At 38.8% G+C, this 25,651-nt stretch overlaps 3 protein-coding genes across 4 annotated transcripts; 2 read left to right on the forward strand and 1 right to left on the reverse strand.

The window, feature by feature from the left end:
• The first annotated feature begins 333 nt into the window (after positions 1-333).
• tomm40 (translocase of outer mitochondrial membrane 40 homolog (yeast)) lies at positions 334-5,881 on the forward strand. The gene is made up of 10 exons (XM_053495251.1): positions 334-410; positions 1,573-1,778; positions 1,914-1,981; positions 2,758-2,850; positions 3,031-3,132; positions 4,326-4,431; positions 4,566-4,688; positions 4,905-4,981; positions 5,155-5,257; positions 5,405-5,881. Exons 2-10 carry the CDS (start codon positions 1,574-1,576, stop codon positions 5,542-5,544), a joined length of 1,017 nt encoding a protein of 338 aa, XP_053351226.1. The 5' UTR covers positions 334-410; position 1,573; the 3' UTR covers positions 5,545-5,881.
• Positions 5,882-6,467: 586 nt separating this feature from the next.
• nsmce2 (NSE2 (MMS21) homolog, SMC5-SMC6 complex SUMO ligase) lies at positions 6,468-15,201 on the reverse strand. Of its 2 annotated transcripts, none has more exons than XM_053495254.1 (7): positions 15,134-15,201; positions 13,060-13,174; positions 10,704-10,816; positions 10,463-10,616; positions 9,480-9,574; positions 8,577-8,683; positions 6,468-7,242 (listed from the first exon to the last, which is right to left on the reverse strand). In XM_053495254.1, the coding sequence occupies exons 2-7, from the start codon at positions 13,172-13,174 to the stop codon at positions 7,131-7,133; spliced, it is 696 nt and encodes a 231-aa protein (XP_053351229.1). In that variant the 5' UTR covers positions 15,134-15,201; the 3' UTR covers positions 6,468-7,130. The 2 variants fall into 2 exon arrangements, with proteins under 2 accessions (XP_053351229.1, XP_053351227.1); XM_053495252.1 differs by having other exon boundaries at positions 13,060-13,183; positions 15,134-15,183.
• Positions 15,202-15,787: 586 nt separating this feature from the next.
• On the forward strand, positions 15,788-25,347 carry derl1 (derlin 1). Its single transcript, XM_053494073.1, has 8 exons — positions 15,788-16,114; positions 21,797-21,908; positions 23,376-23,440; positions 23,527-23,553; positions 23,849-23,944; positions 24,047-24,099; positions 24,256-24,366; positions 24,581-25,347. The coding sequence occupies exons 1-8, from the start codon at positions 15,962-15,964 to the stop codon at positions 24,735-24,737; spliced, it is 774 nt and encodes a 257-aa protein (XP_053350048.1). The 5' UTR covers positions 15,788-15,961; the 3' UTR covers positions 24,738-25,347.
• The last annotated feature ends 304 nt before the right edge of the window (positions 25,348-25,651 follow it).

Genomic DNA, 25,651 nt, shown 5'->3' on the forward strand with positions numbered 1-25,651 from the left:
TGGTGCAGCTCTTTCAGTTTTTGTTGATTTAAAAAAAATATATTCGATCTACACTGTGGTTGTGTTTATTTTTTTATACGCGTCCTGGGCTTTACTAGATGATAAACATGATCATTTTTGTTCAGCAGGGGTTTAACCGCAGAGTACCCTTGAAGTGGACGCGTAGTGCCTGGCTGCGCCTCACGTCGCTTCCTGACTCTTCACCTCTTACCTCTGAAGCGAACTCAGCAGGGAGCCAATCACCTTACAGTTACAGTATGCTTCAACCAATCAGGTTACAGGTGTAGCACGCTATGCCCAATCCCTTTTAAGGATGGATGAAGTGGGCGGGCCGAGACGTTGATCTTGTAGGTTGTCCCATACATTCTACCGGTGCTTCATAGCCGTGTAGCTGGACTGCATTGCACAACGTGAGTAGAGCACGAGGCCGTATGAAGTGTATAAATACACGCGTTTACAAACAGACTGTGATTCAGTGATGTACATGTCATTATAGGTGAGGGTCAGAGAGGATTCGTGTGGCGCTTTATTCTTCCCAAGACTAAAGGAAGGGTAGATGTTAGCATGTTACATGTTAGCGTGTTGGCTATGTAACGCTAGCAAATTAGCTTACCATCCGTCCTGCCCAGTGGCGCGTGCACCATGACTTTCTGTGTAACTGCTGTTTTACAAACTAAATCCTCAGTTTGAAGCGAATACAAAGAAGTTGTTAGCACAAAACCGCTAGGTACATTGTATTTTGGTGGATTATTAGCACGGCTTGATACTTCAGGACTAGAGGGTCAGTCTCCACACACACACCTCACTACAGTCCTGTGGTTTATTATCTCATCTAGTGTAACTTGTGTAAAGAGGAAAATTCACAGTGAAACAACATGCTGTGTAAAAAATTGAGTTATTAAATTTTTTTTCATTCAGTGCTTTTATTAGTGATTAATGTGATAGCAGGCACAAAGCCTAAGACTTCATTTCGAGGTGGTATTAAAAAGTTTCGAGGCTAGTTTTTCACCACAAGGCTGCACACAGTCTCAGGGAGCGCTGACCTTCATAAGTGACCTTCATAAGTCAGTGTGCCAAAAGACACCGTCCTGTGTACATCCACTGCTGTATAACTGGTGCTGTTCTGACAGCGTGTTACCATGTCTGCTATTTCATCATCGACAGCAAGTTTGACCAAGTGCAATTGGGCTAAAAAGCCGCTAACATAATTTAACTCCATATAATGAGCTAATTATGTGCTTTAATATCTATTAGACGCGCTCATAGTCGTTTTTCTGACATTCACTGCATTGCGCATTGAGAATTCATCCCCAGGGGTCAGAGTGTCAATAGCGATTTCTATGCCAGGATCTGTGGTGTGCCAATCTCGACTTTTAGATACCACCCCGTTAAATATTTATCAATGAAACTTCTACTTTATAAATATTTAACTATGGCTCGAAGTTAAATTTAGTCAGTTCAGCAGCTATAATTTATACGGTATCTCTGGTATTTACTATGATGACTTACTCTGGCAAGTTGTACGTTATTTGTAGTTCCTCAGTTTAACAAGATTATAATTCTGGATTTCAGCATGGGCAGTGTGTTAGCTGCCACGTCCCCAAACCCCCCTGCTTCAGGCACTGGTAGCAGCCAGGGGGGTCCAGGCCTGACAGTGCCGCCCGGCTTCACCATGCCCACCGTGTCATCTCTGGGCACCGGCGCACAGGCTGGCACAGACGCAGAGCCCTCTGTCCCCAACCCAGGCACGTTTGAGGAGTGTCATCGGAAATGCAAAGGTACCAAGGCTACTCCTACTTTCACCAGTGTTTAGTTTTAGTTTACAAAGGGCTCATACAGTAAGTGCTGAAATACTGAACAGAACTTCTAAATCCAAGCATCACATTGTTCTGTGTCCCTTCTCTGACCTTCAGAGGTCTTCCCGGTGCAGATGGAGGGCGTGCGACTGGTGGTCAACAAGGGTTTAAGTAATCATTTTCAGGTTAGTGTTAATGCCATCTGTTGTTTTGTTTTTTTTGAGTATTCTTAAGAGACTATATTTTAAAATGATCATATGTTTGTGGTTCTCATATAATATTTGTTTACTAATAGTTGCTTACTAGTGTCTCAGTTTAGATAAACCACACCGTTAGAGTTTAGAGTAAACTAAAAAGTGGGGTCCGGTGCCATGTTTTGTTTCCTAGTTAAATAGGCTAAATAGCAGCTAACACATTTTATCTCTATATAATGAGCCAGTTTTGTTCTTTAAGACAGACTGTGGAAAGTGTAAGTATATGAACCACTGGTAAAGGCGACTTTATGTAGATGAACTGTATAAACGTATTTGTTTTATAAAACTTTTCACATACCTGGAGACTTTAAATTCTTGCTAGTGACTTCAGTAACATTCAGTGTATTGCTTAAATGTTGTAGTATTGGTTATAGCTTTTGTGCTGCACTTGTATTGTTTTGTTCTCATTTTACCTACATGTTCATGATTTTCTACCATCCGTACAAGTACATTAATGTCTGTAAAAATTATTCTTCTTACAGCTAGACAAACTCCTTGGTTTGTGTGTGTAGTGCAGCAAGTGGCAGGGTCCTGGAAAGAGTAGTGTGTGCCAGAAATACTAAGTTATCAGGAAGGCTTTCTCTCCTGCACCACAGTATAGCAATAAAGTGACTAAAACTATAATCTTTGTCCAGTAATGACTGATCATTTCTCATGATGTCTAAGAGAAGGAAACACACCTGACCTTTGCATGTATTGCTACACAGGTGAGCCACACAGTTACACTGAGCACCATGGCAGAGTCCGGCTACAGGTTTGCAGCCACGTATGTCGGGAGCAAGCAGACTGGACCTGCCGAGGTGAGCATTCATAATCATTTTTATTAAGAAATAAGTTGTAGTTTATTATTAAAGCAGACACTTGTACAATACTAATTTATCACAGTGAATTGTTTTTAGTTGGTTTAGATTTTAAGTTAGGGCTAGTAATTCTGCAGCACGATAGGATTTTAAACTGGTATGTTGTATTTTTTTTCCTAGTCATTTCCAGTAATAGTTGGTGACATGGATAACACGGGCAGTCTCAATGCGCAGCTTATTCACCAGCTGACCACACACATACGCTCCAAAATTGCTCTGCAGGTAAGTACTGTACGCTGGAGGAACGCCTCAGCCAACATGCACACACACATGCACACATTTTTTTCCCCCTGTTATTTAGTACGATTTTTACATTTATACTGTAAGTATTACATAAGGAACTCAAAGGCACAGCAACAGTTAAAGAAAAACTTAGTGGGGGAAAAGGATCCCTTCCCCCTGCTTATATTATAAGGCTTTGTCTTAGAATTTATCACAAATATAACTGTTTTTTTTTTTTTTTTTAAAGGGATCCTACATAATCAACTTATCCCTCCTTGGGGCATTTTTTTTATGAAAAGAAAACATCTCTGAAAATCATATATTAGCTACATTTATTTATACAATAGTTCTTCAGTCGGATTGAAATCATTCTGGCAGCTGCTTCCTCACTCGCATTATATTACACAGCACATCTGGTCCAGAAGGTGAATGAGGTCATATAGTAAATAAAATAAGGTGAAATGTGAGAAAATAAGGTGAAAAATAAGTTATTTTTACAAAATGGCATTTCGCAACATAGTGTTATAAATGAATATATAAATATATTATATAATACATAATGTAAAAATTACATAAATTAGTCTTTTAGTATAGATGCTGGCTTTGTGCTACACTATTAGGCCAGGGGTGGCTCAATCGGTTAAGGCTGTGGGTTACTGATCGAACGATCGGTACGCAAGTTAGGCTGACCCTAACTTCCTAACTGGGATATGTATAAAAAAAAAAAAAAAAAAAAATCACTTTACTGTGCTGTAAGGTACACGTTAAATAATTTCATTTGTACTGAATTGAATTATTATTATTAATTAGTTATGAGTTAGTGTTATTAATACAGTAATTATTATTGTACAAATGTAGAAAAAAAATAGAAAATTACTAAAGAATAAATCTGGATTCACCCTAATCAGTTAGTGAAAGAAAATGGTTAGCTTGAAATAGAAGAGGTGATGAATGCCTCGTGTGTTGTGTTACACAAACGAGTGAGAAAATAGTTTATGCACACATTAAGACTGTAACTAATAGATGTGTTTTTTCATGGTCACACTGTGCCGTTGGACTTCTGAGTTTTTTTTATTATTATTTTTTTTTTTTAAAGAAATCTTTTAGAACCTGGACCAAAATGCCACTTTTAGCTGCTTTATACACACTGCCCCTTGATTTTCATTGGATAGGTGCGTTAACTTATGTTTCAGACACAGCAACACAAGTTTGTGAACTGGCAGTGTGACGCAGAGTACCGTGGAGAGGACTTCACTGCAGCTGTGACCATCGGCAATCCAGATGTTCTTGTTGGATCTGGTATTATATTCTCTTTAGGATGAAGTTATACTAACTGATTGACAAATAACAGATAACATAATTTTGACCCATATGGGGACTGAATTAAGTATAAGGGCAGGTGGGTATAACTGTAGCTTTGTTTTGTCTGCTAGGGATTTTAGTGACTCATTACCTTCAATCCCTGACCCCTGCCTTGGCTTTGGGGGGAGAGCTGGTGTACCACAGGAGACCTGGAGAGGAGGGCACGGTCACCTCATTCGTGGGCAGATACACAGGTAGGAAACAGATGTGAGGGGTGAGCTGGGATCTCTAAACACTAACCTTCAGTAAGGAGTAAAATACTTTGGGAATTGCTGTTAGAGAAATGACTAAACTTCAATGTGGGTGGTGGTTAAAAACAGCATGTCCCCATGTGTTGTATTCCTTATTTATACATACAACATCCCCCAGGATCTATAGTGATTTTATATGCCCTGTTTTTTTTCTCTCAGGCAGCAATTACGTGGCCACCCTGACTGTTGGAGGAGCGGGCGCTCATGCGTCATACTACCACAAAGCCAACGATCAGGTAGGCTTTGACAGTCCATCAGTTTCACACAAACTGTAGCCCATTAACAACTTATCAGGCAGTTTGTTTAGAGCAGCAGTGCAACATCTGTGTTCTGTGAGAGTATTTTCGAATGAAATAAAAAAAAGGTTGGTTTTTTTTCATTCATGAATAAAAAAGTTTTGTCTCTGCAGTTGCAAGTTGGTGTGGAGTTCGAGGCAAGCACACGCATGCAGGAAACAAGCATGACCTTCGGTTACCAAATGGACCTGCCAAAAGCTAATCTTCAATTTAAAGGTACCGATTAACATATGACTTCTGTATTATTATCTACAATAGTACCATAATGAATTTGAGTTTGTATTATTATCATCATGTATATGTTGTTGAATTTGTCAAAGTAAATTTAGTAGAATGCATAAAAAAAAAACTTTCACCTTTTAGGTTCGTTAGACAGTAACTGGGTGGTAGGGGCGACGATGGAAAAGAAGCTGCTGCCGCTCCCGTTGTCTCTGGCTCTCGGTGCCTTCCTGAACCATCGCAAAAACAAGTTTCAGTGCGGATTTGGAGTTACTATCGGTTAGACTTTGCACCAGGAGCAACGAAACACAGCAGATCTGCATTTGATTTGCAGACTTGGACTGGTGCAGAGAGACAGGGGGACATGGACCAACAACCAAACGGACTCGGATTCTCCCAGAAGCACTGCGGTTAAACCTCACACGGACGCATGAGGACTACAAACAAACAAACATAAAAAAAAAAAATTAAAAAAAACAGGTTAAAGTGACCAGCCTTTCAAATTTGCTGGTCTACTTCATGTGAAAAGAAACGACTCATGATCAGACAACATTAAAATATTTAGGGGAGAAAAGATGTTTACGGCTAATGCATCCAGACTACATAAAGATGTGATTTTCATGTATGTTTCTATGGTTTCTTCAGTTTGTTAGGCTTAAGATCTGTGTTTCAGACACATGAAACGGGAGCATTTAATCCGTCTAAGTTTTGAATTCTGCTCAAAAGAAAACAAGGTTTAGTTCTGACATCACTGCATTGTATTGATTTAAACTTTATACTCTCTCCCAGTCAAGAGCAGCGTTCAGGTACAGAATAAAATCAGAGAATAAGCTGGGGCGTAGTGCACTGTACTGTAATAACATATGAAAGATTCCGTGTCCCTTTGTCTCTGATTAAACTCAGAGCTTGGACCGGCCTTGGCCCAAATTTATATGCTGGGTTCATAATCAAGTATTTTTAATACCAGGTCAAACAATGAAATCATTTTTAAAATCATAAGTTGAATTGTAATAACTGTAGATCCTTATCAGGGTCTGGAATGACGAAGAAAAAAATAAAATCTGCTTTGGTCATTTCATATGTCATGCTAAACGCATCGCTGGCACGCTGGTTTGTGTCTCATTTATCCGCCGGGTTTACATGCACTTGGGATTCAGTCCAACTTTTTTGAAGTAACCCTGTACAGCTAATATTTCTCATGTCCCATTTGACTGTACAGTTCTAAAATGAAGACATGGATACTCAAGGTGCTTGGATGAGTCACCGCAATGAAATGTGAGAAATCTTGTTTTGTAAAATTTACTAGTGGTTTGACTAAATAAGAAAGAAGGATGCCTGGGAGCAGAGAACCATGAGATTTACACTGTTATATTTTATATTGTTACCAAAAACAGACGTATGGTTGGAACTGCTGAAGGTCTGCTTCATCCCGCCTGCTGTGTTGCTACTGCGCTGGAGTGATCACTCTCTCTCATGCAGTGAGTTGATGGCATGATATGAGGAAAGATGACTTCCATGGCTGTTGTAATTAATTAATTATATCACAGGACTATTAAATACAATTAAAATCAGGCTCATGATTGAATGGTGTGAGTACTGCTCAGATTTTAATGAATTTTGAACGGGATTTTACAGGAACTAAAAATGACTAAAGTCCTCAGTAAATAAAATCACTGCATGTGTCGAATGAATATGACCACAAACATACAGATATTTATTTGAAATATTTTATTTTCTTAGAAAAGCTAACAAGACATGTAGACAAATATTTCGTCTCCAACAGAAGTTAATTTACTTGTATATTATGGTCAGTGAGTGAAAAAATATTCTATGAAAACTATATACAAGTGCCTGAGCTTATTAGTTTAACTTAGCTCTTTCCAGTCTGTCTCTTATGGTTCTGTATTGTCCTCCTCATAACCAGGTCTAATTCCACATCCGATGGCTTGACATCTGTGTTTCCACAGCCGACAACAGGACAGCTGAGGGAATAAACAAGAACGAGAAGTTTCCATTGAAATACACTGCCTGGCAGAAAGGAAAAAACTTACAGAGTCAAATATTCATCTGATCACTTGTAGCTTTGACGTGGTGGTCAATTCATGTGAGATAACATAACGAGTCTAGATCTGAGTAACAAAAGCAACCCCAGATCATAACACTGTCTTCACTGCCACATCACAATGCATAATGGGTGCATCGCTTCACTTAGTCTGAACTTTCCTGCTCAAGTATAAGATATGAAAAACTTTTTCTGTCAAAACAAAAAACCATGGATAAGGAAAGAAACAGCAATGGTAATATAATTATTTAAGGGGGCAGGTGGCAATGATGACAGTTAAACTGAAATATACAGAAAACTGTGATGAAGTGTCTGCTGGAGAGACATGGGCAAGAGTCACTCGGTAACGAAGCAATGGTAAGTTAAGTGGGAAGAACATGCATGTGAGGAGGACGTGACCAATAAGTGTCTGCGTCTGTAGTTTTTCAGTCATGAAAGTTGTGCTATTGTTTGACTCACCCCAGTGAAGTGATGATGCGTACACATTGGAGCAGTCCTCACAATGACGGTACCACTAATCAACTATTTAAATTGATAGCAACTAATTTGATCATTGATTTTTTTGTCGACCACTTGGATTATTGGTTGCACTCTGACTCTGTAATAGTTTAAATCTGGACAGTCCGATATGTTTTAGTGTGGTGGAGATGACCTTTCTCTGTTGCTTCAAAAAGTTTAAATCTTTATGCTTCCTAGCAAAGTGAAGCCTTTGTTTCTGATTAATTTCACTAATCAGGTTTTCTGAAGATACACAGTTATTAAGCCGATAGTAGGGGAATTATTTTATATAAAATTTGTTAATTCTATCCTCTTGCTCTCTTCCTCATTAGATCTGATATTAACGCCTGGTTCGTCTCTTGATGGACACTTGCCTAACTTCCACTCCTTTGTTCTTCAGGATCTCACCAGGACATTTTACAATGGTTTACGTTCTTTGTAGTAACAGATGTCGATGGCACAGGCATTTGGCCAAAAAAAAAAAAAAATCACATTATGTGTGTAGAAATTCTCTTAGTCTAACTATGTCAATTTCCTCACATTGTACATTAATATTTTTCCTTACTTTATATATTTGCTTTATACATGCGAAAAATTATTACATTAACTTACATTTATGTGTACTTTATTCCCTTTCGATTGGGATAGTTGTAAAAAGCATTTTATTTATACCTTTTAAAGTTGTTCTTAGGCTACTTACTTAAAAAACAACCTTAAAACTTTATCTGCAGCTGTTTACTGTTTGTATCATCTTACCGACACTTCTTCTTATTGTTTTGCTTCGTCTTAATGAGGGACAGAATAGCTTCTTGATCATAGTAATGATGGCACTTCTTGTTTCTTACCGGATTGACCATTTCAACCTGTTGATGACAAAATACACACACTTAATCTTTATCCTCTATTCAGTACAAAATATAACATTTTTAATGACAAGAAAATGCTAAGAAAAACTATTTTAAATCGTCTGAACTTGTCAGTGAAAAAGAAATGATTATATTATAAATATATACATAAATAAATATGTAGTTCATCTAAAAAAAATTAATACCATGGAAAAGTCTTTTTTTTTATATTCAAAAATTATTTTAATCTTTTAAGCCATTTTTTCAATGATTACAGCTTATGAAAAGCAAAAATCCAATATCTCGAAATATTAGAAAATTTAATTTTGAGTAAATTACTATTCATATTTTATAAGAACTATATTTTTCTTGGCCTAGTTCAGTACATAACAATCATGGATCGGACTGCTGACTTGATAGTTCTCCACAAAATGATTCCTGAGACCCTTCACAAAGAGAGTAAGTCACAGAAAAGTGCTGAACTTTCACAAGATGTTGGTTAGGAAGTGATGCATACAGAGATAACTTCTTAATCTTAAGGAGAATATCAAGCAAAGCCAATTCAAGAACTTGAGAGAGCTTCACAAGGAGTAGAGTGAGGCTGGAGTCGGCGCATCAAGAGCCATCACGCACGGACGCCTTCAGAAAATGGGCTACAACTGTTGCATTCCTACTACGAAGCCACTACTGAACCAGAGACACAGTCGAAAGTGTCTTACTTTCATTTGGAAATCTTTTTTTTTTTCATAAATTGTAAGATGTTATCATTGAAATTTATTTAAAAAGGCCTGAAATATTGGTGGTGTTAATCTACCTGAGTAAGAGGGCATGTGAAATTCGTCTGGCTCTGGGTCACAGCAATGTCCTCATCCAGCTCCTCCTCCACACTGCCAGATGCCACCTGATTTGCTACACACAAACACACACACACACACACAGATTTATAGCATGTATGAGTGTATATGTACTAAGATACTTATTCAGAGATTACCATGGGTAACTTTTTGTGAAAACACAGAAGTGTGAATCTGATGTACAGATTACATTTCATCATATAACTATAAAACATAACATTACTGCACATATTACTGTAACTGAACTTAAATGTTAAAAAAGGTTTTTAAAGCAGCAAACACTTAAGGCGTAAAGAGAATGATGGTTACACCCGACACCGAAAACAACTGAGTCTAAATTGAATGCTTGAGAATCTGAGATGGTGTGAAACTGTTATCACCAGATCCCCTGGAAAACTTGTCAAGATACATAGCATTATGTCATAGAGACTTTCAATTAATATCTGATTGGTTATACACCTTGGTTATAGCTGGTACGTTGTGCAGGACACTGATTTAAAAGATATGTCAGAGTCTACACAAATACTGTTTAATGAACAAAAAAAAAGCACTTAGCATTGCCTCCTTAGGGCCATGAAATAAAACCTGTGGACTGAACTGTAGAGAAGATGTGACAAGAGAGGATGAAGGACACTGGAAGATCTAAAGAGAGTCAATTACAGGGATACAAGCCAATGATGAGTAATCTTATGCATACAAAAGAGGGCAGATAACACGTTATCTTCAGGGGTATTACGCTGCCCTGGGATAGAGCATAAGCAGCAGCTCCAAAAGATGAAGCCGATCGACACCACTTGTCTCTGACCTTCGCACACACCACTCGGTTGCTTTGATATAACAGGAAGGACAGACTGATGGGTGAAAATCCTGGATCCTAGGCTAAATCTAAAGAATCGAATCGGGAGAGAATCATCTTTTCACCTGCATGAATAATGATTTTTACCTTGTTGCAGAGATTTCCTGATGCTGTCTCTGAAGGCTATAACTTTACAGTGGCGTTCAATCTCAGCATGTGGGACTGCGGCCTTGAGTTCAGTGAATCGCTCCTTTACGGAGTCTTTCAGGTTGAACATGGCGTCCGGAGGCTCATGTCTCACCTACAATTAGATGGAGCTCAGTAAGCAAACTGGGAAGCAACACTGTGATGTCATATGGGGTGAGAATTAAAAATAAAATATTTTAACCTGAGCAATCATCTGTTCGACAGATTCCACAAAGCAGCTAATCTCACTGTCCAGTTTAGCACATTCCAACATCATCTGCTCCAGTTTCTTCAGACCCGGACTGTCATCAGTAGCTGGAATAAAAACCGTACAGACAATATTGATATATTTCACTAATAAGTATTAAGACAGTATATGTATTACAGTTTTCAATGTACATAAAACTGGTGATTTCACTAATTAGTTTTAGCCAGGCTAAAGAGTTGTGCTAATTAACTTATACCATGTTACAATTGCATTCAGCTTCCTGATCCATGGCCTGGGTCACCTCCAGACCTAAACACAATATCAGCAATTAAGCAGGTATGGATTGAGCGAAGTGACACCAGATTACGGCAGACGTCTTTTTGACTATGGACAGCCGGATCCAGCAAGTTTAAAATACTTTATACTAAATACTGATTGTAGTAGAGCAATTTCAATGTATTAAGTAACTAATTATCCTTATTCGCATAATTTCTTTGATTCTTTAGAACATTGAATTTCACTTTTGGCTCAATACTTTTGGTCATAACTGTGTATAAGAATGATTGATCATGTTTATGAATTTCTTCTGATAAGGGAATAGCACAAAACAGTCCCTGCTGGAAACCATAAATGCATCTATAATCTAGTAGTGGTGGCTCAATCAGTTATGGCTGTGGGTTACTGATCTGAAGGTCGGGGGTTCAAGCCTCAGCACCGCCAAGCTGCCACTGTTGAGCCCTTGAGCCCTAGAGCCCTATCTACTCCAGGTGTATCCTGTCATCTCACTGTACTGTAAGTACATGTAACAAATAATTGAAGCATTATTGAAGCATGCTTCACAAATTTATGTTTTATGTCAATGTTGAAAAATTTAAATTGGTTTAATCGATTCAATAGGGCGTGTCTTAAGCCTGATGCAGTAAACAGACTGAAAAAAACATGTAAAACGCTGTCAGGCACCTAATCTTATTTAGCATGCAAATTGGAGTTTCATTTTCTGCAATGAAAAAGTATTCTAACTAGTTCCTTTTATCAGAAAGTTACGCTGTAATGTAAATAATTACTTTTTAAAGACATAACTTTTGTAATGTAATTAGTTATTTTAAAAAGTAACGTTCCCTAACACTGCTCATATTTTGCTAGAATAACCAGAACTTGTAAAGACTGGTGAAAGTTTGCACTTTATTAATCCCGAAAAGAGGTATGTATGATTAGGTACTGATTACTGTTTTTCCCTAAAATAGCAAGAAAACTTGTTTGTTAAAAAAAAAAAACAGAGAAAGAGAAAAAATAAATACATTTATCTAAAATGTATAGACATTTAGTTTAAGTTAAAGATAAAGTGACTATATTATAATTATAATAGTAATAATAACAGTGATCAGTACATATTTGTGTGTGTGTGTGTGTTTCTGTGTGTGTGTGAGAGAGAGAGAGATATGGTGTGGTCAGTCGCACGTGTGTGTATTACTTTTCACTTGTTAGTGAAAGTAAGTTTGCATTTTAGCCCAAATATGTAGTTCATGTTTAGTTATATTGTTTTTTTGTTTTTTTTAAAAAAAGAACTATACCCTCTAGTGTTTTATTCATTTAAAAAATATATATTGTTTTAAAATAAAAAAGAAACTTTTCTCTCAAAAAATTGGAGATTCAGTTTCTAAGACAGCTCTTTTCTATAGTATGCTCAAATAAAGGGTTTCTCAAAGTCCAGACTCTGGTCTAGATCCAGACTGCGCTGCAAAACTCAATCCGGACCCAGGCAACCTCCTATTAGGAATATAATAATACAAACGTAATTAAGTGCATGTTACCTACTTTGAAATAAAAATGTAGGAAAACTAGTTATATTAATAAATTGTTAGTTCTGTAGTGTATCTGGAGATAAGATAGAGACGGTGCGACATGCGTGCTTACAATAAAGAGACTCCATTGCGACATTCATGATTTTTCCACGTATCCTGACACCCCAACTTTTCAAAATGCCTGTTTATGTTTAGGTTAGTGGTATTTATACAAGTATAGTGTACGACATCGGCCCATGTGATGACATGCCTTGGGGTGAATTGTGCCGGGATCCGTAGTGTGAACGCACCCACAGTGTAACAGGAAGGAGTAACAGGAACTAACTTGTTTTGCAGATATTCAGTCTAACTACTAGTGAGAATTAGTAGTTAGTAATTACTAGTTAAATTACCATGTGTTACTTAGTAAAAAAATAAATAATAATAAATTTTTAATCATGGCAAACTGCTGTAGGAATAAAGCACTTCAGGACTCCAAACCCCCCCTTCTTCACTTATTTTCCTACAACAGCACACTCTCAGTGTTTACTCATCATTATTAAAGTCACCTTGGGCTTCGACCAGATCCAGAGCGACTTCTGACACAATGTCCATCCCTGTGCTGATGTCCGTCTGACACGACTTCAGGGAGGACAGCTGGGGCTGAATGGAGTTCAGAGACATCTCTATAAACTGAGAGAGAGAGAGAGAGAGAGAGAGTTTATGTTTTATAATATGATTATAATGTTTATATAAGTTTATAAATTCAGATTGATGTTATTTATAATGTAATCAATCTTTTATAATTGCTTGGGCAACAACATTATTTTTTTGTTAGCAGTCATACCAATAAAGCCATTCTGAACTGAACTGAATGAGAGAGAGAGAGAGAGAGAGAGAGAGAGAGACAAATGGGACAAACATTCAATCGAGACCCTGCATGCAGAATTCTGCAAAATGATTTTAAAGGTGCACAGAAACACCACAAATAATGCATGAAGGACAGAATTAGGCCAAGAACTGTTACTAATAAAAATACAAAAAAGGTAAATTAAATTCTGAAAAAACCTAAAAGAGAGCGAGACACACTGACACCATTATAAAACTCTGCAGTACCAGAAGGTGAGCAAAGACACCATCCTTTGCTTATCCATGTTCATCCAGCTGGTCCTGAGTCACTGCCCCACAACACAATGGTTACACACTAATTAACGGCCGTCACACACTAACAGTAAAAAGACTCAGGACGAAACAAAATTATCAAAGAAAATTAAAATAAACCAAATTACAAAAATATTAAGAAAGTAACTTTTTGAACTATTGGGAAACACAAACTAAACTGCAGAGTAAGATGCTGTCACTGTATCTGGCACTAAACAGACACTACAGCGTGGCAGACTATCTGAGCACGGTCACTGACCCAGAGCTAAGAAATACTCTGTGCCAGCTGTATAAAATACAGACAGCGCTGCACTTCCTCACTAAATGCAATTCTTACTGAATTCTTCACCAAATTCATTAAATTCATCCCCAACTTCAACTACCTCCCCAACAAACTGCCCCACCAGCTGGGGGAACACAGGGAGAGCTGCACACTAGCAGCAAAATACACACACGTGCGAGTGACCACACACACACACATAAATATGTACTGATCACTGTTATTATTATATATTATATATATATATATACTTTCCTTTATTTTTATAATGTTCACAAGAGTCTTATCTTCAACTTAAAGTAAATGTCTATACATTTTAGATACATATATTTGTTATATCTATTTCTATATTATTGTTGTTGTTTTTTTACTATCATCACCTGTTATTTCTAAGCTTTGGCAATATGAATGCAGATATTTGTCATGCCAATAAAGCGCCTTTGAATCTTGAGAGAGAGAGAGAGAGAGAGAGAGACAGACAGAGAGAGAGGTTTAAATCTGCTTTTTGAGAATACAGGTGCATCTCAATAAAATAGAATATCACCGAAAAGTTTATTTCTTTCAGTAATTCAATTCATAAAGTAAAACTTATTTATTGATTCATTACACACAGACTAATATATTTCAAGTGTTTATTTCTTTAGATTTTGATCATCATGGCCTCTTCGGAAGAGCTGAACGCCGCTATCAGAGTAACCTGGGCTTCCAGACACATCAGCAGTGCCACAGACTGATCGCCTCCACGCCACACTGCTGCAGTAATTCATGCAAAAGGAGCCCAGACTACACTTTTCAACATTTCTGTGTTAATTTTTTTTATATTGGTCTTAAGTAATATTCTAATTTTCTGAGATACTGAATTTGGGGTTTTCATACTTAAAGACATCATCAAAATAAAAAGAAATAAACACTTGAAATATATCAGTCTGTGTGTAATAAATCTATATAATATTGGGGTTTCACTTTTTGAACTGAATTACTAAAATAAATCAACTTTTAAAATAAATCAAACAAACCAAGGTTTGTTTACAGGTTAGCACAGTTAGCCGGCCAACGCTAACGGAAATGGTCGTGAATTGATAATCTTACTGCTCAGTTAAAAGCGCAGTAGCATCATGTCTTTAATAAAAGTGTAAAAATGTAAAGTATCGCTTACAAACCGCACAGCTACTTAAAAATATATTGTACCAGCGGGTCATTACCTCTCCAAAGTAACGCGCCACAGGGAAAGCTTCCGGGTTTTTGCGCGTGACTTGAAATCAAAATAAAAGTCTCTAAAATGAAGTTGCGAATGTCAGTTATTACTAGTACTACTAGTAGTAGTAGTAATAATAATAGTAGTAGTAATAATAATAATAATAATAATAATAATAATAATTTGTGTGGTGCAGGAATCAGTAATAGGGTTCCACTTTATGTAAGTTCCAGCACGACAAGGCAGGGTTCATGGAGACAGAGTTTACCAAGGTCGGGGTGAAAGAACCTGACTGTGATGGAGGGGATGTCTATAAACTTATGGTCATAAAGTGTGTAAAATGTATTGTGGAAGGCTATTGATGCAGGAATGTGTGTGTGGTTCAGGGTTGTGGCGTTAACCATGTATCTGTAAAGTACTATATAGCTTTATCTTTCGGCTTTTATTTTGACGCTGTATGTAAAAGCAGAAAACGACGTCTTAACTCGCGTTATTTTGGTCCCCAATCGGGTTTAGACAAGCTACGCCTCTTAGGCTGCGATTGGCTAAAAGCGCGAGCGGTGCCCATGCGCAGCTTCCTGATTGGACGAACACGTAAATAATTCTGATTTCGGACCAATGCGGGGATCCCAGCGCATGACGAGCCGCGCAAGAGGCTCGATGTGTCAGAAAACGGGTGGGGGAAAGTAGCGTTTAGTGCGCGGCCACGTCATTGTAAATGGAGTGAAAGTAGGTTCGAACCAAAATAGACGAAACCGAGACAGAGTGTAGGAGCAGTACAGGAGTCAGGAGGGGTTATTAGAGCCACCCGGTCGGCTCTGTGTCGTAGGGAAACATGTCTGACATCGGGGACTGGTTCAGGAACATCCCGTTTATCACGCGCTACTGGTTCGCGGGCTCCATACTGGTGCCGCTGATCGGGAAGCTGGGCTTGATTAGTCCCGCGTACCTCGTGCTGTGGCCGGAGTCGTTCTTCCACAAGTTCCAGGTGAGTTATAGCAGCCCTGGGGACGGGAGTCTCTGTGTGTGTGTGTGTGTGTGTGTGGTGGTGGTGGTGGTTATAAAGCCGAGGCCTCAGGTCAGAACCCCGGTGAAGCCGCGCGCAGATCAGGGTTGTGTCCCAAACCACGCTGTTCTACACTACACAGTGCAGCGCGTGAGGTGTGAACGAGCCGTTATAGGGTGTGTAGAACTGGATCAGAGACAAATTATATCTCTGCATGTTAGACTCTGTGTGTGTGTGTGTGTGTAACTGGTCTATACAGAGTGCTTCCGGGTCTCAGAGCTCGACATGCAGGTCCCTACACACACACACACACACACACACACCTATTACACAGGTTTATTTGCCTGTTCCTGTTCGTTTTGAGATTATGAAAATAGCTGTAATTGTTAATCATTTTTTTTATTCGATTTATTTTTATCATCAATTTCTTTACTTTGAAATTGATGGGGTGATACAGGGGCAAGTGTTAAAAAGCCCCCAGAGTGTTTCCTGGTCTCAGAGCTCAGGTTTACTCCGGTTTATTTGTTTGACTAATTTTTGTTCAGAGTGAATAATATTAATAATAATAATCTTGACAACACTCAATGTTTTCCTGAAAGTTAGTAAAAAATGTCTGGAAAACATCGCTGTGAGACCGTTTAAGGAGAAACCACGAAAAACTGCAGGTACAAGTAAATTAATTAGTATATTATTAGGAGCGCCTAGTTGTCCTGCACTGAAGTGCCACAAGATGGCGCCAAACACACGCACAGCCTGTGCAATGAGTACATAAAGTAAATGATTTAAAATTTAAATCTGTTGAGAGAATATATTTGGATTTTAAATCATTTACTTTATGTACTCATTGCACAGGCTATATATATATATATATATATATATATATATATATATATATATATATATATAAAACTTGTTTATTGTTTATTTTTTAGCATCAATTAGAGCGAACTCTCTGTACAAAAGTGTACTTGTACAGTAGTGTTCATTCCAAAACTGTAGCCTAAAATTACAGGCCAGGTCAAGACGTAAAGTATTTGGACAGTGACTCTCATGATTTGTCTCAGTACACCAACACAGTGAATTTGAAATGAAACAGTCATGATTTGATTGAAGTGCAGACTTTGATCTTCAATGCAAATGGGCTTAATTAAATATGGCATCATAATTAAGGAATGCATGGTTAGCACTGTGGCCTCTCACTTCCAGGGTCGAGGGTTTGATCCCCTTAGGCTAACTGGCGTTCCCGTAGTGACTGAATGCGCCGGAGGTCTTACCACCGTCGTAAAATGGGAATGAATACGATTGTAATCACTATTGGCCTCCACGGTCACTAGTTGGACTGGGAAGTTCCTGGATGGATGGAATTAAGGAATTACAGCAATTTATTTTCAAAGTTCCTCCAGTTTCACAGGCTGAAAAGTTTTAAGTTATAAGTAGTTTGAGGGACAGTTGTGGCCTGTTTTAGTTAATTCATGACAGATTAAAGAGGTTAAAGGTCTGCATTTTATTCCAAGTGTTGAATTTGCATTCCAGTCCAGAGAAATGTCAAAGGCAGGTGATCATTCAGAATTAAGCTAAAGAAAGCAAACAGACCTATTACACTGAGATAGATGGCAGAAAATTCAGAAACGGCCAAATCAACAATCTGTATATTCTTAAAAGGAAGGAGTTGGTGAAGGGGGGGGGGGACTTTTCACAACATCTAATCAGGTCAAGAACACATTTTAGAAGAGCTATAATCAAGGAGTGTAAATACTATAATCTGTAATCAGGAGACATTTGGCCTCTCATTATACATCTGAGCAGTTAAGGGTTAAGGGTCCTGTCCACGGGCACAACTTAGTGGTTGTGGGGTTTGAACCTGGAATCTTCCGAACCGTAGTCCAATGCCGTAACCATTGAGCTACCCCTGCTCTTCTACTAATGTTAATTTTAGTGTTACTTTGTCCAACTACTTTCGAGCCTGTCAAAATGTCTGTAAACATTTCATTCTGTACTTTTGCTAAAACTCATTGATTAAAGTTGAAAGTCTGCACTTTATTTGCTTTATTTACCCGTGGATCATGGGGGTGCACAGGGCAAACATTAAAAAAAAATTGTGTCCTTGTCCAATTACTTATGCACAGGACTGTATCTTTATCTATTTTCCTTATCTTTTTTCATTTTGTACTGCCAGGTCCATAAGTTTTGAGCCATCTCTCATTTTCTCATATTAAATTCAAAGTGCCTAAAGAGACGATTTACAAATTTGGTGGTTTATGTAACAACCTCAGCAGCGACCTCATTTCCCCTCTTGTCCGTTCTGAACATTAAGCATCAGGAGTATACTAATCACTATCATCGCCCGATCATCTGCCATCGGCTCCTGGTTCATTCCTTAAGGTAGATGTGTTTTTATGCTTGAATGGGACAAAAAAAGTCCTTCAGGACGTCTGGAGAACTATTCCTCAAGACTACATGAAAAAAAAGACAAGAAAGGTTTGTGAATTCCTATATATGTGTATTAAAGAATCTAGAATATGTTCTGGTTTATCCTTTCTGAGACAAAATCCAGCTGTGTGTTACATGTACGTGTGCAGTGCGAAATAAGAGGATGAAATAACCTTAAACAGAGACTTTCTAAATGCGTAGATGACGGTTTTCACTCCACATGCAGAGCTCAACATTTACATTTTGCCCTGCAGCTGTGTGTGTTCATGCGGATGATGTTGTAGTCTCAAGTGGTGTTGAGGAAACGGTTTCGAGACGAGATGAATACCTTAATGCTACATGTTGTGTAGAATTTCACCTCTTTCCTCCCAAAAAGTGGATATTTAGAGTACAATATTTCCGTGTCTTTTACATTATTGAACCAGAGTAAGCAGTAGGAATGAAGGACCATGAAACTTTACTACCTCTTCTTCTTTTCTCCTCCACTGAATGTAGTGTGTCCTGCAACTGAATTACTTTTTTTTTCTGTTAATTTTCTTTCTATTCTTTCAGTTTTGAGAAGCTGGGATATTTTCATAACTGAAAGTTTCGACTCTGAAGATATTTGCATTAGATTAGACCCTGACACCATCGCAGTGCATGCGTTAAGTGCGCTCTGTGATATGGAACGCAAACCGAAATCATCGCCGCACCAGCAGCACCACCACACATCTGCTCTCGGCTCGTACGAGACAGCGTTTAACCTTCAGCTTTTTTATTTATTAATTTTTTTTGCTCGGGTAGAAATCTGCATCAATTACTTTGAATAAAACGCATGCCCCGTGAACATGCAAATACGCTAGAATTTTTTTCCAAGTGTGTGATGATTTTTCATATTTCATCATACAACATCTACCCTGCACTTAGTTTAACAAGCACACAGTTTTCTATTGAGAAACCGGATCTGTTTCTCTCTCCGTCTTTTAGAGAAAGAAACAGAGAGAGGAGAGTCCCGTGGTGTGTGTTTGCTCTAACTGGGTTTTCTCTGCACTGCAGGCTGCAGCTCAGCACACACACGCGCACACACACGCGCACACACACGCACACAGAGAGGTGTAGACCACGGTGGGGTGGTGTGAGGTGCTGAGGCGTGTGAGAACCAAACACTGCCTGAGCTAGATCAGTTTACAGCCCAATATCAGTGCAGGTGTTTATCAGGTTGGGGAGAAACTGCTCCAGTATTTTTATAAAAAGATTGTTTTTGGCAACCCGAGTTGGAATCACACTCACGTTGCACACTGACTGCCTCGTGACTTGGCTTGATATTTCGGTCTTTACAAAAAGGAAAATTAAATGCATTAAAGCGCTCTGCTCTGATACTCCTGTGTTTATACAGTGCAGAGAAAATCGATAAAAAGATAAAAAGGTGTTTTATTAAAAAAAAAAGTGTATCCATGATTAAAGGAAGTTAGACACTATAACTGAAAAGGTATAATTTCTAAAACTACATTAAAACCACTCTGCACACTGAGATGTTGTGTTTATCCTCACAGAAATGAAGATAACATTAATCCATCAAGACACAGAAGTAGCACTCATTATCCTGAAACGTGATTTTAAAAAGATTAAAATAAAAGCTCCTCCACTTTTTTTTGAGATTGAGTTTTGAGTGCGATTCTTTATAGCGGTGTGACGTTTTTGAGACTTCCTGCTTGAGGTGTTGTTCAGGGGTCATTGTTTAATGCTGGTTGTATGTGCCTTTATCATTGAAACTGACAAAACTAAATAGGTGTGTGTGCGCTCCTCTGATTTTATCTCTAATGTTTAGTCATTGTCAATCCCCACCCACCTGTGGACACTCCCCTACCAGCCAGGACGAGACATGAAGCTCACACAATGTTCGGGAGTGTCATAACACACTCTGAGGACACAGCTATCCGCCCACTTCCACATGCATGGGATCACAGACTCCCATGATCGGCCAGTTTGACTGTTTGATTGATTTTTAAGAGTACGACATATATATATATATATATATAAAATAGAAAGAGGGAGAGAGAAAGATCACAGTCCAATACAGCTCTGAGACATAATGGTGTTCAAGTGCATAGTAAACACCACGTAGTGTTGTCTTTCCCCCTGACGTCTTCGCAGGCTCCCCTTAAACGAGGTAGGCTAACCCCTGTGCATCACCAGTATCCCCTCGTGATTTAGAAGTGCAGTTTTGCAAGAGTTTAATGCGGAATCAAATACATGTGTGTCAAAGTTGTACAAGACTCACTTGGTTGGACTTACGAACAAATCCGACTTACGAACGTGCTCTCAGGACAGGACTTGTCTCCGACTTACTATAGTGCACCTCAGACATTATAGGAGAGGATTATTATTTAGAGCTCAAACAAAAGGAAGCTCTTAAACCTAACTGAGAAACAATAGGAGGAGTAAGCAAAATTTCAGTCCCATCACTTTTTAATTGCTTTGCTAGAATCAAACACCTGGTTGGACATTCACAAGCTTCTAACCATACTTGGATGCTGGACTACGTAGGGATCAAGAAACAAAGGCAGCTTTTCTTATCTTCATCTTTTGATCGAATCATTTGACTCTTTAGCCCTGATTTAGTGATGCTGTTTTCACTGTTTTTTTTCCCCCCTAAAGTTTAGATAACAACAGCGTGTAAATAAACTGCTGTACTTTACACTAAAGGGAAGTAAAAAGCATGAAGATGTAACGGGGGAACGTGTAGGGGCGGGTGACCATTCCTTTCTGACCCAGTTTCCATGCCAGGAAGACACCAGATGAGCAGATGAGGTTTGGCCGGTTAGATGTGTGGCGCAGTTATTGTTGTTAGTGATCAGAACGTTTTTGAGTTCAAATTGTGAGAAATATGCGTTATCCTAAATACTGAATGTTACATAGAAGACCTACAGTAGCACTAGACCATAAGACTTGCTGGCTACGTAATCGGCTAATCTGTGGTTAGGAGAGGACAAAGGGCACTTTATAAATAAGGCCATTTAGTTCCACTCCACAGGTGATATAAGCTTTTAGCAGATAATACATCTAATGTAGTTAACGTTACACAATCATAAGTGTGTTGAAAACAGGTTAATTGATGCTACACTGATGTGGAAAATAATAACAGTAAAAAGTGTCGTTAGAACTGACATGGCACGGCGTCGGTGATGTGTGTTTGAGAATAAAACATGATGTCCAGTGAATTAATGAGTCTCTAATCATTTGTTCTTTCTGCAGATATGGAGACCGATTTCTTCAACACTGTATTTCCCAGTCGGTCCAGGAACAGGTTTTCTGTACATGGTCAATCTGTACTTCCTGTATCAGTACTCGTCCAGACTGGAAACAGGTACGACTCGCCATACACCATAAATAATAGATCAGAATCATAAATGTTGATTGCGCATTAATAATATTGAAATACAAAGGGTCATTCAAGTCAAACCAGGACACAGTTGTGAGAGGAAAAACTCCCTTTATTTCTACACTTCACGCACTTATCCCAGTGTTTCACTAGTGCTTGGACACCGTCAAGGTCGAACGTTTTCTCAGTATGCCGGAGCCATGATCAGACTTCCTGCTTCACCCGTGTGAAACACTGGCCTTCCAGGAGCTCCTTTAATGGCCAAACGTGCGGAAATGTCGTGAAGCGGGTCAGGACTGTACGGAGGATGTGGCAGTAATCCTCCAGCCGAGTTCCTGTAACGTGCGGGTGGTGTTGGTGAATGATTGTGTGTACAGTTAACACAGACAGATGCGTCTCTTCCATAAGTTGACAAGATATTTGTTTTTTTTTTTTTTTTTTTTTTTTTTAAGGATCAGGCTGAAGGTTTGACCTGTGCTAAAGGTTGACCTGTAGTGTCTCTGAGCCACCTCGGGCCGGGACCCATGTTCGGCCTTTTGTACAACGCTCGCACTGTTCAAATGTTTTACTGCGGCTGAGAGTCTCATTAACGCACTGTGTTCAAAGTCTTTTGTAAACATCAGTCGCTTTTACGCCTTTATTCACGAGACATGGCTAAGTGTTGAGATAAGTCCCAGTTTGACTTGATCGCCCCTCATATTTTCATATTAACTTTGTTTTTATTAATCTAAATCAGTAATCGTAAAGTGTTTCATTTAATGCATCATCTTCAGTCCTTTGCAATGAAATCATCAAAATTAAAACAATTCCTTTTATTTTTTATCTGGGAAGCTACAGTACGTCCACATAGCGGGTCAAATGAGTTCTTGTTCAGAACCATGGTTCTCTGGAGAACATCTGCCCTGCACATTTTCTTATGCTTCCCTGCACATCTAATTCTGAACTGAATAGTGTGTGTGCGCGCTAAAGCTGGAAAACACACGGGTTCTCCAGGAGAATTGTTGGTTTACAGAAGTAACGAGGAACGGTGGAGTACAGTTCCCCAGTGCGCTTTTTAGCAGTAATGCTTTCCCTCCTGGCCGTGTACTGTATTTGCAGAGGATGCAAGCACATGGCGATGTACGCCGAGCATGTGGTCTAACTAACGTGCGAACGCATGTTCGTATCTTCAAAAGTTCGTAACTCGATTGTTCGTATGTAGGAGACATACTGTAGTTGTAATCGCACTCCACCAGGACATCAGGTATAAGATTTAAACATTTGTTTTGGGAAAATTTCTGATCACCAAACTATTTGCAAAAAAAATCGTCGTACATGCAGGAAAAAGTTGTGATGATGGATGCATTTATTGAATTGCAAACCTTTCATTCTCTCTCCCTCACACACACACACTAAACAGTCATTACTTTATAAAGTCAGAACCGTTCCATTAAGCTCTCTTTACTGCACTAGGGGCCTTTGATGGAAGACCAGCAGACTACGTCTATATGCTGCTTTTCAACTGGATTTGCATTGTTGTATCCTTTTCATTTGTGTGTGTGTATTGCAAAATAAAAAGTTAGATTCCTGACTGGTTTCAATTCTCCTTATCTACATGATCCAGATAACCGGATTAATGATGGACATGCAGGTTAGTCGTCTGGCTTTTATCCTTAATTATTATGATTTGAAAAATTTGTATGCTTTTACACTGACAGTCTTGCGCGCACACACACACACAGTCTGCCACACTGCTAAAATGAAGTAACAGTGAGTGTAGAAAGACAGGAAGAAATTTAGTTTCAAAGATATAATGTTTATATTAAGAGGAATTTCATGCGTCATCTTGTACAAGACGGCGGTGCTTGAAGAGTAATCTTCAGGCTAAAACACAAATCCTCTGGATGTAAAAATAAATTTAAAATTGTCTTTATTTTTCGTTAAAGCTCCTGATGATCCCATTGATCATGTCCGTGCTGTACGTCTGGGCCCAAATGAACCGGGACATGATCGTGTCCTTCTGGTTTGGCACGAGGTTCAAGGTACAAATCCAATTTTGTAAAAACAAAAAAAAAATTCACGATCTCTTTGCAGTATGTGTAAATTCCTTAAAGCGTTCTGACACCAGTATGAAATGTTTGCAGGCCTGCTATCTGCCCTGGGTCATCCTGGGATTCAACTACATCATCGGTGGCTCGTAAGAACCTTCACGTTTTATTTTTCTCACAATTTATTTATTTATTTTTTACTATTTACAATATTGTGTCTGACAGGGTTTTGACCTTTGCTGAGGAATGACATCTGCTCAGTTTGAACGATGTACACTAAGAGCTTTATCATGATCTCTCCTCAGTGTTGTAAATGAGCTGATTGGGAATTTAGTGGGCCATCTGTACTTCTTCCTCATGTTCAAATATCCCATGGACCTGGGCGGCAGATCCTTCCTGTCCACGCCAGAGACGCTGTAAGCATCAAGTCCACGTTTTGTTTAAACCTCTTTAGACTTTCAAAGTACTAATACTATGTATGAGAGGGTTCCCTCAACATTAATCAGTTTCCATTACTAAATATGTGTGATTATTACAACACACTCATTCAGCATCACATCAGCTGATATTCTTGTGTTTTAAGACACAAACATCCATGTCTTTATCTAAACCGTCTCGTTTTCTCGACAGCTACCGGTGGTTTCCGAATCGGCGCGGTGGGGTTTCTGGATTCGGCGTCCCGCCCATCAGGAGACGCACTCCTCAGGAACAAGCAGGAGGGGGCGGAGGAGGAGGAGGAGGAGGACGTCACAACTGGGGACAAGGCTTTCGGCTTGGGGAAGATTGAGGACGTCCTCCTGCTGAAGCCATCGTGGACGCTGAAGCCAGGCACATTATAGAACACTGATGCTGCAGAACACAAGTTTGCATAGGTTTGGGCTTCGGTTCAGTTTTTCTGTCTCTCCTGCCGACTCGGAATGAAAAGAAGGTGATCACACACAGGTCTCAGTCACACCACGTCAGCGTGCTCGTTTACTTGTAGTGAAAGTGTACGTCATACCGTTACTGGGTTTCTCACCGTACACAAGCAGCGCTGCGGAATGAGGAGCTCGGGCAGTGTTTGTGTAAAGGAGATGAATTCGTACAAGACTGAAATGTTTTTTTGTTTGTTTTTTTTGTCCCCTTTAAAACCTAGCACACGGTGGCAGTGTGTGATAGCTTTAGATTAAGACTTTTTTTCTTCTTTTAAATGCTTTAGTTTTCACTGTCTTGTTGATCGTCATGTACAGTTTAATGCATTTTTCTTTTTACTAAGATGTGCAACTCTTGTTTTAATTGCTTTTACTTGTAAATTGTTTTTTTTTTGTTTAAACCATGTGTTTATCAGGGTTTGAAATATGTACAACACGTGTCTAATGAGCTCTCCTAATAAATAAAAAATCATTACTGAAATTAAATACATAGTTTCAGCCTGTAGGGGTCAGTATTTCACAGAAATCATAACAGTGGTAGGAGAGAATAAATTAAAGCTAAACAACAGTAGCATGCAAATAAACTTTAACAAAAAAAATTTTAAACGCTTGAGTTGAGACTTGAACGAATATGAATTATAAATCATAATGTAATCAGAAAAACATGAAGCTGACCTTTAACTAAGCACTGAAATTCTGCTGAAATGTACTGAAAGGGAAGCCTGATGGGCAAACGGCTATAGTTCAGTAGTTTCATTCTCCTTACACAGAGGGAAACCTTTATTTTTAG

The sequence above is a fragment of the Clarias gariepinus genome, chromosome 4 (assembly GCF_024256425.1).
Source record: "Clarias gariepinus isolate MV-2021 ecotype Netherlands chromosome 4, CGAR_prim_01v2, whole genome shotgun sequence".
NCBI classification, from domain to species: domain Eukaryota; kingdom Metazoa; phylum Chordata; class Actinopteri; order Siluriformes; family Clariidae; genus Clarias; species Clarias gariepinus.

Excerpts from the sequence above, each read along its gene's own strand:
- tomm40 (XM_053495251.1), top strand. The coding sequence starts at position 1,574 with ATGGGCAGTGTGTTAGCTGCCACGTCCCCAAACCCCCCTGCTTCAGGC. Across the intron at positions 1,982-2,757 it reads GTTTAAGTAATCATTTTCAG|GTGAGCCACACAGTTACACT; the intron begins GTTAGTGTTAAT and ends ATTGCTACACAG. Across the intron at positions 3,133-4,325 it reads GCTCCAAAATTGCTCTGCAG|ACACAGCAACACAAGTTTGT; the intron begins GTAAGTACTGTA and ends CTTATGTTTCAG.
- nsmce2 (XM_053495254.1), bottom strand. The coding sequence starts at position 13,174 with ATGTCTCTGAACTCCATTCAGCCCCAGCTGTCCTCCCTGAAGTCGTGT. Across the intron at positions 10,817-13,059 it reads GGATCTGGTCGAAGCCCAAG|CTACTGATGACAGTCCGGGT; the intron begins GTGACTTTAATA and ends TTTTTATTCCAG. Across the intron at positions 7,243-8,576 it reads AACAATAAGAAGAAGTGTCG|CTGTCCTGTTGTCGGCTGTG; the intron begins GTAAGATGATAC and ends TTATTCCCTCAG.
- derl1 (XM_053494073.1), top strand. The coding sequence starts at position 15,962 with ATGTCTGACATCGGGGACTGGTTCAGGAACATCCCGTTTATCACGCGC. Across the intron at positions 23,441-23,526 it reads TCAACTGGATTTGCATTGTT|ATAACCGGATTAATGATGGA; the intron begins GTATCCTTTTCA and ends TACATGATCCAG. Across the intron at positions 24,100-24,255 it reads AACTACATCATCGGTGGCTC|TGTTGTAAATGAGCTGATTG; the intron begins GTAAGAACCTTC and ends ATCTCTCCTCAG.